General features: G+C 40.1%; 1 protein-coding gene across 13 annotated transcripts in view; it reads left to right on the top strand.

Moving 5' to 3' along the window:
- Positions 1 to 15,798, top strand: part of LOC115262131 (CUGBP Elav-like family member 2) — a 1,100,715-nt gene that overhangs the window by 1,060,188 nt on the left and 24,729 nt on the right. For 11 of the 13 annotated variants that reach the window (XM_062849221.1, XM_062849222.1, XM_062849220.1 and 8 more), the window contains 2 exons: positions 5,003 to 5,170; positions 14,199 to 14,234. In XM_062849221.1, coding sequence (XP_062705205.1) covers positions 5,003 to 5,170; positions 14,199 to 14,234 — 204 coding nt within the window. Of the gene's footprint in view, positions 1 to 5,002; positions 5,171 to 14,198; positions 14,317 to 14,435; positions 14,749 to 15,798 lie in introns of those variants that run through there. The other 2 variants (XM_062849226.1, XM_062849225.1) reach the window with 2 other exon arrangements.

Below are 15,798 nucleotides of genomic sequence, written 5' to 3'. Positions count from 1 at the left end.
CCATAAGTTCCTCAGATTTATTTTTCAGAACTCCTGCAAGAGTTCCCCGCAGTTATCCTTAAGATTCCCGAGAATTGCTGGAGGAGTTTCTCAGTAATTCATTCAGGAATTTTTAGTTTTCCCATGAAATTCTTCGGCTATTCCCCCAGAAGTTCCTTCGGAAATCCTTCAGAAGTTTTCCGGGAATGGCTTGGGAATTTTCCAAAAAGTTCCACGGAAATTTTTCCTGGAGTTCCTCGGGAATTCCTCTGGAAGTTCTTCGAGATTTTATCCAGGAGTTCCTCGAAAATTCCTCGACGAGTTCATCGTGATTTTTTTTAGAAGATGCACATACATTTCTTTAGGAGTTCCTTTTGCAGGAGTTTCAAAGCAACTCCTGCAGAGATTCTACGGAAATTTCTCCAGGAATTCTTAGTGAGTTCTTCAAGAACTTCCTTGTGTATTTCTCCAGGAGTTTGTCTACTAGTTTCCCTACTCCACGGGAATATTTTTTGGAGTTCCTCGGGAATCCCTGCAGGAGTTTCTCAAGAATTCCTCCAAGAGTTCCTCGGAAATTCTTTCAGTTAGAGATTTTTTGGGAGTTTTTGCTCGGAAATTCAGCTAAAAATTCGGGAATGGCTCTGGAATTTCTCCAGAAGTTCCACGGGAATTAATCTAAGAGTTCCTTGGTAATTCTTGTAGCATTTCTCGAGCAGTTCTTTGGGATTTATCCCAGGAGATGCTCGGAAATTTCTCCAGGAGATCCTCTGTAGCTTCTCTGGGAGTTTCTTCAGGAGTTCCTCGGAAATACCTCCGCAAGTTCAGTTATAAATCGTTCAGAAGCACCTCAGGAAATACTTCAGGAGTTCCCCAGGAATTGTAGCAGAAAAATATCTTCAGGAGTTCCTCATATTTTTTTTTTCAGGACTTTCTCGGGAAATTTTCTAAGGAATCCCCAGAAATTCCTACAGGAGTTCATTGAAAATTCCTCCACGAGTTCCTGGAAGAATTTCCGAAAAACTTCTGATGGTGTTCACAGAGAAAATATTGATGAACTCCGATTAACTGAAGGAATTCCCAAGAAACTCAAGAAACTCCTAAAAAAGTTTCCCAGAATTTCTGAAGAACTCAAGAAGAAATGTCTGAGGAATTTCTGAAGCAAATCCCGAGGAAGCCCCAAAATAATTTCCGAGGATTTCTTGGAGGACTTCCCGAGGAACTCTCGGAGAAATTCCCGAGGAACTCCCGATGAACTTACGGAGTAACTCCCGAGAAATTCCCGAAGAACTATCGGAGGAATTCTCAGAGGAAATCCTGAAGAAAATTTTCGAGAAACTCCTCGAATTTGGATGCATTTCTGAGAATTTCGTGGTGAAATTCTCGATGAACTCCTGGATGAATTCCCAAGGAACTCACGAGGAACTCCTGAAACAAAAATTGACAAGGAACTCGTGAAGATATTCCGAGTATTCCTTTGGAGATATTCTCAAGGAACTCCTTGAAAGATTTCCAAGGAACTTCTGGAAGAATTCCCGAGGAGCTCTAGATAAACTAATGAAGGAATTTCCGAGAAACTCTTCGAATTGCCTCCAAGATGAACTGCCGGAGTTCCTTCGAGAATTATTTCAATAGATGTACGGAAATTTCTCCAAAATGTTCCTAGTATGTTCATCTAGGAATTCCTTTCCTCCACAAATCTCAGATGTTTTACAAATCACTCCAGATGTTCCACTGGTAATTCCTCTGAAAGTTACTCCAATAGTTCTTCCAAAAGTACGTTTGGAATTTCCATCGCTAATGTCTGTTTTGTTTTAACATATTTCCGGTATATACTTAAGAAATTTCTGTGTTAATCCCTTGAAAATGAAATTGCCAATTCCTATAGAAATTTCTTCTGTGATTTCTTGTTTCTGTGAGAATTGTTTCAGAATACAAAAGGTCTATTGATTTCGGGTGAATTTCTGAAGGAACTTCTGGAACTATTCCTGGATTTAGAGATGAATTAGCCAAGAACTGAAATTCTCTATAATAATTACAAATCAAACAACTATTCCTGTGTGATAATTCTCAAAATCTTCCGTGAGAATTTCCAAAGTAACTAATAGAAGATTTCCCGGAGGAATTTCCTGACGAATTTCCGAAGGATCTTCTGGGAGTAGTCTTGGAAGAACTTTTGAGAAATTCTCGGAGCAATTCCTTGAGAAATTTCTGAAAAAACTCACGTTCGAACTTCCGGGTGAATTCTTGGAGTAACATTCAAACAAGTAACTCCTGGAACAATTTCCGAATGAGCTTCTGAAAGAGATAACAAAAGACCTTCTTCAAAAGTTACCCAAGGAATTTTTGGAAGAATGTCTACAAATTTTGGACGAATTTCCACCCGAATTTCATGGAAAATTCCCAGTAGAACTCCTACAGGCATTCCCAGAGGAAATCCTAGAAAAATTCCAGAAGAAACTCTTAGAAGAATGCTCTGCGGAACTAATGGAGGAAATTCAGATGGAACATCTGGAAAAAGTCGCAGTAGAACTCCTACAGGATCTCCAAGAAAAATTTCCCTTACTCCTAGAGGAATTACCAGTGGAATTCATACAGGAATCCCCAGTAGAGTTGCACAGAAATTTATGATAGAACTCTTAGAGAGTGGTGGAGCTCCGAAAACAATTCCCAGTGGATCCTAGAGGAATTTTCAATAAATCTTCTAGAGAAACTCCCAGAGATTTCCCCAGTAGATCTCATAGGAAATCTCCTAGAAGAATTCCCGGTTGAACTTTGAGATGTCCAGTAAAACTTATCCAGTAAAACTTATACAGGAATTCCCCATGCAACTCCCAAAAGAAATCCCTGTTGAAATCCTAGAGAAGTTCCCAGTAAAATTTGTGAAAAAGATCCCGGAGAATACTCCTGGAATTCTTGGAGGAAAATTTAGAGAAATTTCCTGTGAAAATCCTATCTGAACTCCTGGTAAAATTTCTAGACGAATTCACAGTGGAATAACTACAGAAATGTCTGATGGAATTCCTAGTGGAATAACTACAGAAATGTCTGATGGAATTCCTAGAGATGTTCCTGGTGGAGCTCAAATAAGAATTCCCAGTGCATTTTTTTAGAAGAATTTTCAATGAAACTACTAGAGGTATTCCCAGAGATCTCCTAGAAATTTTCCAAGTGGATCTCTTAGGGAAAATCCTAGATGAATTCCCGGTGGAACTTTGAGAGCAATGCCCAGTGAAACTTTTAGAAGAATTCCCAATGGTACTCCCAAAAGATATCCCATTAGTAATTCTAGGGAAATTTCTAGTAAAATTCCTAGAAAAAATCCCGAATAATTCTCTTAGAATTCCTGGAGGAACTTCTAAAGGAATTTCCCGGAAAAACTCTTATAGGAATTCGCAGGGGAACTTTACAGGAACTCCCACTGAAACTTTGAGAGGAATGTCCAATGAAGCTTACAGAGGAATTTCCAGTCGAACTCCCAAAAGAAATCCTAGTGGAAATACTAGAGTACTAGAGAAATTCTCAGTAATACTCCTAAAAAACATCCCCGAGAATAGTCCTGGACTTCCTGAAGGAACTTCTCGAGGAATTTCAGGAAGAACTATTATAGGAATTCCCAGTGGAGCTTTTAGAGGAATTCTCTGTGAAAATGCTACAGAAATTCCTGGTGGAACTCCTAGAGGAATTCACAGTCTAGATAATTTTCTGGTGGAGCTCCGAAAATAATTCCCATTGCGATTCCCAGAGGTATTCTTAGTGAGACTTTTAAAGGAATTCCCAGTGAAGCCCTTATAGGATTTCGCAGAGGTCTTCCTTGGCGAATTTCCAGTGGAACTTCTGTGAGAATTTCCAGTGAAACTCCTGCTAGGAGTCTCCTAGATGATTTCCTGGTAAAAATCCTTCAAGAATTCCTGGTGGAACTCCTAGAAAAAATCGTGTAATTCCTACGGAAATGTTTGTTGGAATTCCTAGAGATGTTCTTGGTAGAACTCATGAAAGGATTCCCAGTGAAATTCCTAGAGGCATTCTCAGTGAAACTGATAGAGGAACCTTAAAAAATTCGACTGGCCTTCCTGGAAGAACTTCGGAAGAACTCTAATAGGAATTACTTATAAGAATTCCCAGTGGAACTCCTATAAAAATTTTACAGAAATTCCTGGTGGAACTCCTAGACGAATTCACAGTGGAATTATTACAGAAATGTCTGACGGAATTCCTAGAAAAGTTCCTGGTGGAGCTCCTAAAACAATTCCCAGTGCAATTCCAAGTGCTATTCTTAGTGAAACTTCTAGAGGATCCCTTAGAGAATTTCGCAGGGAACCACCTAGGGGAATTCCCAGTGGAACTGCTAGAGGAATTTGTAGTGAAAATCCTAACAGAATTCCTAATGGAACTTCCAGAATTTCCCAGTGGAATTTCTACAAAAAATTCTGTTGGAATTCCTAGAGATGTTCTTGGTAGAGCTCCAAAACGAATTCCTAGAGGTATTCCCAGTGAAGCTTCTAGAGGAACACCTAGAGAATTTCGCAATGGACCTCGCGTCGTTGTTTCGTGTATAGGGAGGGAAAAACTATTTCTTAATGTAGTACACATAACCCAAGAAACATTTTTGTTGGCCACATTAGTCTTGTAGAGGTTTTGAGAACCTTCGTAAAACCTTATGCCTTTTATTTTAGTTTTATGGTGGTTCTAAAAACCTCTTCTAGTCTATTCGACTTAACATGTTACTTGGAAATGCTAGTCTGTGTGAAAGGCTTGATTGCTCTCCAACGACCACACGGAAAGATATTATTTATTGGTGAGCTCGTTCCATGTTATTAAAAAACATAACAGATATGATATGTGTTATTGAAACAACTCTGCCCCCTGGCTACGTCCATGATCCTCAAAATTGGAGTCAAAATTGGCTAGCAATTTATCTTATTTATTTACGCACCGGCCATAGAGAGAGGCCAGATTGTGTCCTGCCGCATCCAACCAACCTATTCTAACATCCCCGCTTTTTGTTTGCTTTCTTTCTCTATAGGTCTCGGTGCCCAGACTGACACTACGACGGCAGCAGCCGCGGCTGGACTGTTGAGCCCGCTGTCGATGCAGAACCTGGTGACGCTAGCGGCCATGACGCAACCATCGCTTCAGGCTGCCGCCGCCCAAACGCCCACCGCGGCCATTACCAACGCAGCGACCTCACTGTGTAAGTACCTACTTATTGGTGTGTTGGGTTCAGTTTGTTTGTTTGTTTGGTCGTCCATCCGTCCGTTCGTCCGTACCCCATCCAGGAGGTTCTGTTGTTGGAGACTAACTTCCTTTGTCCTCCGTCTTCTGTTGTCGAGTGCGTCTTTGGCAGCGGAAATAGTTTGTCCAGTGTTTGAACAATAACCCACTTCAAAGAAATCTTCGATTTTCTATATTTGCTTTCCAGGGTTGCCGGGTTCTGGTCTGTAAATCGATACAATTGACTTTTCACATTTCAATGTTGGAGGGTACGTTGAGTAGGAGTAAATCGAAGGCTGGAATACCAAATGAAAGAAGAAGTGCATTTATGGTACTTGGTTGTTTATCGTGATATTGTTTTGCATTATTTTTATTCCATTCTAAACTATGCGAACAATACGAAGTTTACTTATTAAGTTGAACAAAGCATCATTTTATTCCACGATGCAATATCAATCAACAGTCGTTTCCAAGTAACATTTTGATGACCAATTAGTCTTGTAGAGATTTTGAGAACCGTCTTGAAACCTTATATCATTTATATTGGTTTCATGCTGGTTTTAAGAACCTCTTCAGGTATATTTGGCTAAAAAGTTTTACATGGGATTTTGATGTTTTCAGTAATTAACAAAAAAAATGTGTATAGTGGCCTGCAGGCAACTTAGTCTTGTAGTGGTTTTGAGAACCGCCATAAAACCCAATACCTTTTGTTTCGGTTTTATGATGGCTTTAAGAACCACTTCTTTCTAGTAAATTTGACTTAAACATGTTAGGTACTAGGATGTAGACTGAAGTTCATTCAAAAGGGACACCAATGACTAACAGTCAGCTCAGCTGCCGTCCTTTCGATATAAACTGACTCCCGCCCTGGTTTCCTCTACAACAAAGACCACAAAGCAGTGGAGAATGGTGTTCGCCAGATAAGTGACTTATAAATTAAAAGTTAGCCAAACAGACAGAAACAGATAGCAAAATCCTCCTCCTCGCAATCATCATCACCTGATTCTCCGACTGCCATCGTTGGCAAAGATAGCAAAGATGATGCTTAAGCTTGAGACTTGTCTCAAGGAACGCAATCACTTGCCACAACGACAGACAGCGTGCGTCGAGAGGAAAGCTCCAGCAGAGCGTAAGGATTTAATTTAATAAAAATATTATCAACCAACGTCGGAACGACGACGGGAAGATAAACCAACAGAATATAAGACAACTCATTCCGAGTCGAAGACTTTGGCTGACTCGAACTGGATACAACAATAGAATCGTGTCGCTTTGCTCTTCTCACTGTCTGTGTGGTGTGTTTCTTTTCCGTTAAAAGTGTCGCGTGCACGAAAAGTCGTTTCGTTTCTTCAACGGAAAACAAGCAAACTTCACACTGCCGCTGTTGCTGCTCAAGCTCGGTGGAAATTTCGCTTGCTTTTTTCATGACTATAAAACGTTTATTACTTCAGCACGTGGCTTTGGTGGGGCTCCGGAATTATACCCGCTTTTACCGCTTCAAACGGAGAAAGATGACACCAGTACAGTGATAGTCGAAGGCTACGATAGAGCAGCACAGAGGGGTGACCTAACTAACTTGATGATTTATATACAGTCTCTCTTGAGAATTTCTTAGGTTTGTCCTTAGACAAATTGCTGGCGGAATCCCTAGAGCATTCACTACAATAGATCTGGAGTTTCTAGAAAAATAACACTGGATGAATTCTAGAAGATAAGACTTCTGCTGGAATATCAACAGGAAATTCTGGAGGAAACAAGGTCTTACAGATTTTTTGTCGTTTGCAGCATTTTGAAATAAAAATTTATGGGACGATTTCTCAGCATAAGATGTTCCTTGCTGTACCACAATACACATCAAAGTGCCCCATGTCAATTTTATTTAGTATAATCTGTCCCTTGTTGAATTCACGGATGCCATCTTGATTCCTGGAGAGATATCAAAAAATGTTCAACTCAAAGGAAAGGTCTATACTTTCCCTTCATAGAAATGTGAAGTTTTGTACATGGTACAACATGACATTTCGAGATATCACGCGATAAATTAGGCACAATTTGATGAGAAATCGTCATTTTGTGACCTTGTCAGCCCCTTGGCTGGGGAGCGGACCTGGTGTGATGGTTAGAACACTTGACTATCACGCCGAGGACCTGGGATCGAATCCCACTCCCGACAAACTCACAAAATGTGGGTTCTTCCTTCGGAAGGGAAGTAAAGCGTGGGTCCCGAGATGAACTAGCCTAGGGCTAAAAATCTCGTTAATACAGATATAATGAAAAAAAAAGCCCCTTGGCAAGTGGGGGGTCCATCAATTTAACCCAGGCAAAGTGGTTTTCTTCCTTTTCCTTCATATTTTAGCGAATAAGCAAAAAAAAAAGAACTACGATGGTACCAACAAACGACGACTGTCAACTAGGCATGGAGGGGAAAAAAATAAAATTTGTGCCAGTCTGGGATCACAGAGTTGCTGTGATACCGGTGTTTCCAATGTAAAAATAAGAGAAAATCGGCCCCGTTAAGCCTCCAAGCGTTTGGGCTTGTAAAATAAAATTGCAATTTCAGTCATTATGAAAATGCAGGCCTGTTTTTAGCGTGAATTACCTCTTTGGTTTTTCTTGATTGCTCGCTTCTATCACTATCACTATCACTAAAACTGGCGCTGCCGTAACTCTTATATGACATGCGTGTTTCTTGAGTACAGTTTACTTCTCACTGTTTACTGTTCACTCTTCATTACACATTTCGCACTACTTCGTACTCCTCAAGCCTTCACTGCTCATTCTATACTGCACACATCTCACTGCAAACTTCTCAGTCCTCATTTTTCATTTCTCACTGCTCATTACTTGCTGCTCATTCTTCTCTTCACAGTGCTCACTTTCCAATGCTTATATCTCCCTCACTGATAAATTATCCGTGGTTACTCTTAACTACTCACTCATAACTTCTTACAGCTCACTTCCCACTCCTCACTGTTTTACACTTCTTGTTCTACATTTATTCTTTATTCTTCATCATTGCTCACGTCTCATTTCTGACACTTCGCTGTTCATTCAACACTCCTCACTGTCGAGTTTTCAATACTTAATGTTTACTTCTCATTCACTACCCTCCCACTATTCGAACAGCTCACCAGTGCAGTGCATGAAATAACGAGGCGTTATTTTAGTTTACTGTTCACTCCTCATTACACACTTCTCACTGCTTCGCTCTCCTCAAGCCTTCACTGCTGATGTAGTTTTCAACATTTGAACGGAGTGTACTAACCGAGAGCGGTTTTCAAAAGCATGCGTAAAATTAAACTTCAAATGAATTTTATAAGTAGTTCCTGTACGTGTACACCAAAGATAAGGAAATTTTGGATTTCGGGTGTTGATCTTTGATCAGGGAATAATCTGAAAGCCCTTGATGAACTCAGTTACACCTTCAATTATTTTTAATGCTGTTAGAAATCGACTGTAAGGTTGATTCTATTGAGTAACTGCTACGCAGTCTTAGGCTAATAAAACGAGTTTTATTATTCACCCGACGTTTCCACACGGGGATAGTGTCTTCCTCGGGGGGGGGGGGGGGGGGGGGGGGGCGTTAATAACTCAGCTGTTTATTTGATTTATGATTGTCTCCTTGCATAGAATGATGGTCAAAGCAATCGTCTTTTGATTTGTACTGCAAAAGTAGTTGAAACGTGTACCATTACATTGTAATAATTCTAGAGCTCGATTTGAATAGGTCGTATGTGCTTTCGTCGATATAAAAATCGATCAGTTTATTTTAGTTACAATAGCAATAATAATTATTTTTCGAAGACTTTTAGTGATTGAACGGAAAGCCTGTTAAGTAAGTAATCGGCTGTATGTATAAGTTTTGTTTAATTTCAACAGCTTTCGCTTCAATAAGCGAATCCAACTGATCGAATTTTATATCGACGAAAGCACATACGACCTATTCAAATCGAGCTCCAGAATTGAAAGAGAAAGTGAACGAAGAGAGCCTCTCAAATGCAGATAGGACCTATTGAAATGTTTGGCCTAAGATATTAACCTTTTTTTTGTAAAGCAATGGTGATCGATCAAGCGCAAGGTGTCAAGTTCCAGAGCGGTAAAATTCCGGAAGGGTTTTTCCACGGTTACCGAATCCTAACCGTTAACTGCTGTGTGGGAAAACTCCATCCGTCCGACAATCATTGTTCTATAAAACAACACTGGACGAAAAATCGGCAATAATTGAGTCCCTGAAGAAGGTCCTAAATGAGACCGAAACGTCGGACAAGATTAAATAGCTGTATTTGAATTTTGTCAAGACTGGAAGAGCCATTTTCAAGCTAAAAGCTTTCACAGTCGAATCCAAAAAGTAAGATATTAACTTTCCGTAACTCGCGCCGATGGCCACCAGCTAATGCTGAATACAAAAAGCGAGATTTTTTCAACGTCAATTTTCGTCATTGAAAAAGGGTTCCGGAGATCCTTGATGTCGGATTTTCTTCGGTGATCACGTCCAATAAACCTAGATCACCTCAAGGCATTATGGATTTTAAGTCATGCTTTGTAAAAGCCTGATTGTAATCAACGCTATAAAATCATCGGACAATTACGTTAGAACCGCAAGACATAAGCGGACAGCTGTTTTCAGTTTTGTAAGGATGTTCTAGAATACCAAAACTATCCTTGAGTTGAGACTTACATGGTCGATAAGATCTACCACAGCTCCAATTCCATATAACTTGGCGACTTTTGGACCGTTATGCTTCGAGTTGCTTTGTAATTGAACAAGAAGTACTTTTTACGGTTTCGGGACATTGCAAGGTTTGCAAAGTGTCCTGAAGTTCAAGACTTTCAAGTTCTACAAAATCTACCACACTCCCCATTGAATCTACACTTGTGATTTACGGTCATTGTTATCCATAGTACTCCGCTATGCTACAAGAAAAACTTTTTGAGGTGATACGACATTGTAAGGTACGCAAAATGTCCTGGAGTTCATGACTAAAGTTCTACAGAATCTACCTCAAACGCACATCCAATCTACGTTTTCAGTTATTGTCCTTTGACATCCATGATGCTCCCTAACCCAACAAGAAGTATTTTTTTCGGTTGCCGATTATTGTAAAGTTTGCGAAATGTGTTGTGCAGGATTTTCAAGTTCTACAAAATCTATCACAATCACCATGCAATTCCACCACGCTTGCGCTTTACGGTTATTGATTTATCTTTATTAGATATACCAGTTTTTGAGAATCAGTACAGATTATATTCCATATGAAATACAGATGTTCAAACTATATTTGTATGAGATACAGATATTTTCTCCGGATTTTGTAAGGGATCCAGATTTTAGAAGAAAGTGATACAGATTTTTCAGAAGATCATCTGGCATCCCTGGTTTACGGTTATTGTTAGCAATGGTACTCCGCAATTCTAGGAGAATTTTTTTTAAGTTGTACGACATTGTAAGGTACACAAAATGTTTTGAACTTCAGGACTTTCAAGTCCTACATTTACGTTTGCAGTTATTGTCCTTTGATATCCATCATCCTCCACAACCCAACGAGGAGGCCTTTTAACAGTTGTCGTATATTCTAAAGTTTGCAAAATGTCCTGTAGTGTAGGACTTTCAAGTTCTTCCAAATCTACCACAATCACCATGCAATCTACGCTTGCGGTTTACGGTTTTTGTTATCGATGGTACATCGCAATTCTACGAGAAAATATTTCTGAGGTTGTACGATATTGTAAGGTATGCAAAGTGTTCTGGACTTCAAGACTTTCATGGTCTGCAGAATCTACTCGAATCGCCATTCAATCTATGCTTCCTGCTCACCTCTGCTGTTGTTCAGGGTGTTCCGAAATGCAAGGAGAAGTCTTGTTCATGGTTGTCAGACATTGTGAGGTTTGAAATATGCCCGAAAGGTCAGAACTTTCAAGTTCTACGGCATCTACCGGAATTCTGTTTTGCACTTCTGGTTATCCATCGTACAAGTTCTACAGAATCACCTCATTTGCCGGAGAATCTGCGTTTACAGTTATTGTTCACCGATATCCATGGTTCTCCGCAATACAATGAGAAGTCTTTAATTGTCAGATATTGTGAGGTTTACAAAATATCCTGTAGCACAGGGCTTTCAATGTCTACAAAATCTACCACAATCGCCATTGAATCTACGCTTGCGGCATATCGTTTTTGTCATCAATGGGGCTCCCATCAAGTGTAGAAAGAATGCCAATTGTAGTAAATTCAGCAGACCTTAAAAGTCCTGAGCCCCAAGACATTTCGCAAGCCAAACAATGTCTGACAACCGTGATAACAACTTCTCTTTGACGAAGAATTTGTCCAGGTTACTCCTACGTGAAACATCGGCACACGCAACACACAGCCGCGTCGTCAGTCGTCCTGCTGCTCCGAACGGAATCCTGACCGGTTGGTACCACCAGGCGACAAAAATAAAACCGGAGCTAGAAAAATCCCGGAAATGGGGCGAGACAGGTGAAAAAGTCATAAAACAGATAAAAATGAAATCGTTCATCTTTTATAACTTTTACGACTTGTTTTAATGGGCCACTGACTGACTGGCTGGCTGGCTGCTAAGAAGGATACGGCACGACACGATGCAGAAAAGAGCGCCACGCCGCGCCGGTTTCCTTTTTGATAAAACTTTCGACCCAAGTCGTGCAACTCTGCAAGCGAAGCGACTGACACTCATCGCCGGGCGGGCAAACAACGAGCAAACAAGCTGGTGACGACGCCCGGCCCGAGCGATGAGCGATGAAGGATGAGGTATAAGGTGTCCCAAATGAGGGATGATGGAGTCGAGAGTAATGATTTTAATTTCCTCGTGCTCAGCGAAGGAAATGATTTCATAAAGCCTCAGCCTGCCACGGGCCCTGCGCCGAGGTTCTGGCTGGGTTTGGGGCCATTATTGTTGGGAAATTATTGTGAAAGTGAGCGACAACAACTCGCTGGAATTGGCTGTCACAAGAAAGATGGGAGGAGGAGGAGCAGTAGGAACCAAGGACGCTATTTCTATCGGTCGTTTACCGAGAACAATACGACATTGTGGGTGTTGTTCCGGGCGTTGTCGAGCGGAAAGGTATTTACGGATATTAAATTTCCGAATAATTTCGGATGCTGCGTGGATTCCAGGTGGCTCGGAATGTGACAGTTGGCAAAAATTTTGATAAATGTGTTTGATTGGTGAATGTGTTAGTAGAGGAATTAAGGACAGACTTGTTAGAATCCCAAAATGGCCGCCACAATGGCCGACTTTGGCACCTACTCACGATTTCGAGGAAATCTCTTCGTAAACAAAATCAGCGCACCTGATCTTCTTATTTTAATCTTATTTCAAGTGAACAAGAACAGAATAATAAATCGCTTTGTTGTGTGAAGCTTGCTTCTTGAGATTTGTGCTTTTGAAGTTGTGATGCACTGTTGAAGCGGGATGTCAAGACGTTTGTCCTTAAGGATTCTAACGTCGAAACATTCGTCATTGACATCATCATCATCATCATCAATTACTCAGTTTGTAGTTCAAAGATGGCGAAAGTGCAATTAAAATTTTCTAGCTGAATTTCGCTAGCGCTTCGTCTAACAAATTTTTAAATGTTTTTTGGCGTTACTATTCTTGATATGGTTCCATAATAAGTTAATTAGTTGATAAATAGTTACAATACAGCAAATTGTTGCTTAAAATCATCATTTTACTGTTAACTATAGCTGTTATAGTTATATACCCGAGCAAAGTCTGACAGCAAATTGAAAACAAATTTTGATGTTGTGATATTGCAAATCATGATAACTCGGGTTGTTGTCGTTTTGGTCGTTTTAACGGTTAATAAGCAAAATAATGTTCCCGTAACAGCAAGTTGAGAACAATTCCTGCTATCAGGGATATCAAATTGATAACTTTGAATACAGTGGTTTTTGATATAAAAACCTCAATGCAATAAGATAACTGCAATAATGGTATACTCTTAGAGTTATTATACAGAGTTGCCTAGAAGTTTCAAAAAAAAAACATAAAAACTTAATATCTATAAGAGCAACATTAACGGCGGCTACTATTCGAGCAACCCGCGCAGCGCTACCATTTTGACTTAACCACCCTTTTCCACACCGGTAGCAATCAAATTAATCACCCTGATTCGTATCGGTAGGGTTGTCATATTCCCATAGCATTTTTAGCAGCGCAACTGTCCCGCTACTGTATTTGGTCACCCACCCATAGCGCTACTATTTTGCGAGCGCATCCAGCAGCGACCGGTAAAGTTTGCTGCAATGATGGAGGGCTGCCAAACGGGGTATAGAAGCGCACCGTTAAAGGTGCTCTAATAGTTTGAAGTGACAGCAAAACGAAATCAAAATTTGAAATCAAATTTAGTCAAGACAAACTGATATCAAAATGTGATATCAATTTGCTGCTGAATACAAATTGAGTTTTCGATTTGCTATCATTTTATTGTTAGACTTTGCTCGAATAGTTATAGCTTGTTTTAAATCTGATAGTTATAAAGTAAGATAACGTTTATCATATAACGACAACCTTTAATATATTAATATAATATTATCATATTCACGTATCAAATTCAGAATTTCACTATAAATTAGGTATCATTATGGTGAATATTTCTCTGAAAACCACTATATCTGTAGTAATGAATCCCCAGAATGCAAAGAACATGAGTTTCGTTTATCTTAATTCTTCGTGACTACACTTTCTTGTTACGTATCTCCTTACAATTGTATATTTGTATAAATTATCAAATTAAAAACAATTCCTTCACAATAACAGCATAAGGATCGTCTCCTAATTTTTACCTCTATTTACCAAACCAATTGTCTTTTTCTCTCTTTCCACCGTCTGTCTTCTACTTCGGCTGCCGCATCGCGATAAAAACCCCATCTATCAACAAAACGACAATCACTTCGAAACTCCGAAAAAAATATACAACATCTACCACCACCACCACCCAAATAAAAAAAACCATGCCCAACAAAACCCGAACCCGAACAACAGGTCTCTTAGGGAAGACAGCAGCGACATCTGCCACAGGTGAGCCCCAACCGTTTTACCCCGGAGTGCCCTCTATGTCTCTCCGTACATTTTACCACCCAATCTCTGTTTTTTTTGCTTTGTTTAACCCACGAGCGATCGCGCTGTTGTATTTTGTACAACAAGTTGAAAAAATCTCGCTTTTTGTACTCAGCATTAGCGTGGTGCTGACGCAGGAAGTCAATCGCGCGAGTTACGGAGGGTTAAACATCTGCGATGCTGGCTGCGCTCCCGTTCCTTGTGTTTAATCTTGCTGTTATCGTTTGTTGCCCCTTCCCAAGGTGTTGTTGTCGCCGTAGCCGTGTGGTGGAACACACAACGAAGCGCCAGTTTTAATTCTATTTTGATATGCTGTTTGAGCCATAACCCACTACCCCCCTTTGCGTATTCATCTGCTCTCAGTAGTGGTATTGTGTTTGCGGAAGAACTAAAAAAAGAGCAACAAGCTTGTCTCCTGCTTTTTGCAACCTGCCAGCGACCAAACCAAACAAATACCTAACTGGTCGTGGCTGGTTGTGATGCTGCATTGCCATCTATTTCCCTTATCTCTATCTGTGTGTATTGTTTCCGTGCAGTTTGTTCTGCTCTCTGATTTACTCGGTTGTTTTTAATGTTTCCACATGTTTTTTTGTCTTTTGTTATCTACTTGTCTGGATTACCGGTGTTTCTGAGGTTTCAACTACTTGTTTAGCGTTTTCATTAGTGAGATAATCATTAACAAAATTAAGTAAGGTTTCCCCTTCTTTTGCACGATTTGGAGCTTTCCTTCCGGTTGTCTTAATTGATTGCATGTGGTTTTGTTACAGATAACTTTTGCATGAACTAACCTATTTTTTTCTAGTACTGTTGTGTAATCCTGTAGTACGATGAAGTTTATTTTTCAGGTTCTATTTGCGTAAAAATGTGGAATGTTCTCCTTCATTTGGCAAAATTTTGCCATCGCCATGAATACGAACTTGTTTATCATTTACCCGAGGAAAAGGGAAAGGAATAAAGGATGGGACAGGGAAAAGGAAGGTAAGGGAATAGGGTCGTCATAAACGCATAAGCATACCAAAATGAGTTCAAACAGTGCCCTGAATTCTGCTCCTTAATTGTAGTTCGACAAGCGATGACTAACTTCAATCTAGAGTTGGCCGAAGCAAGTGCTTTTATAGCAGCCTGGCTATCTGAACAGAAGTCTATTACTTTGCCCATTACGTGTTACTGAAGTGCTCATCGCACATCGCTTAAATGAGCAAAGATTTCGGCCTGAAAAACACTGCACAGTCTACCAAGTGAGTAAGAGTGATGTAGTCTTAGACCTTCGAGAAGGAAGCCATCAGTGTAACATACGATGCCGACTGAAATACTTCTCTCCAGATAATCAAATGTCCACTCTTCCAGAGAAGGTAATTTCATGACAAATGTCCTATATGGAAAATTACAAGCAATTGTGAGATAACTGGGAGCAAGGACAACATTGTCGCAATTCGCCAAAAGTGATATCTACACATCCAGGGAAATGTGTTGTGAATAAATATTCCAAAACATCCTCATCAGAGGAAGTGAAATCACCTTTTGG

This window comes from Aedes albopictus, chromosome 2, assembly GCF_035046485.1.
Source record: "Aedes albopictus strain Foshan chromosome 2, AalbF5, whole genome shotgun sequence".
NCBI classification, from domain to species: domain Eukaryota; kingdom Metazoa; phylum Arthropoda; class Insecta; order Diptera; family Culicidae; genus Aedes; species Aedes albopictus.
Note: the sequence above shows the minus strand (reverse complement) of the source record. Positions and strands in the feature narration are given on the sequence as shown.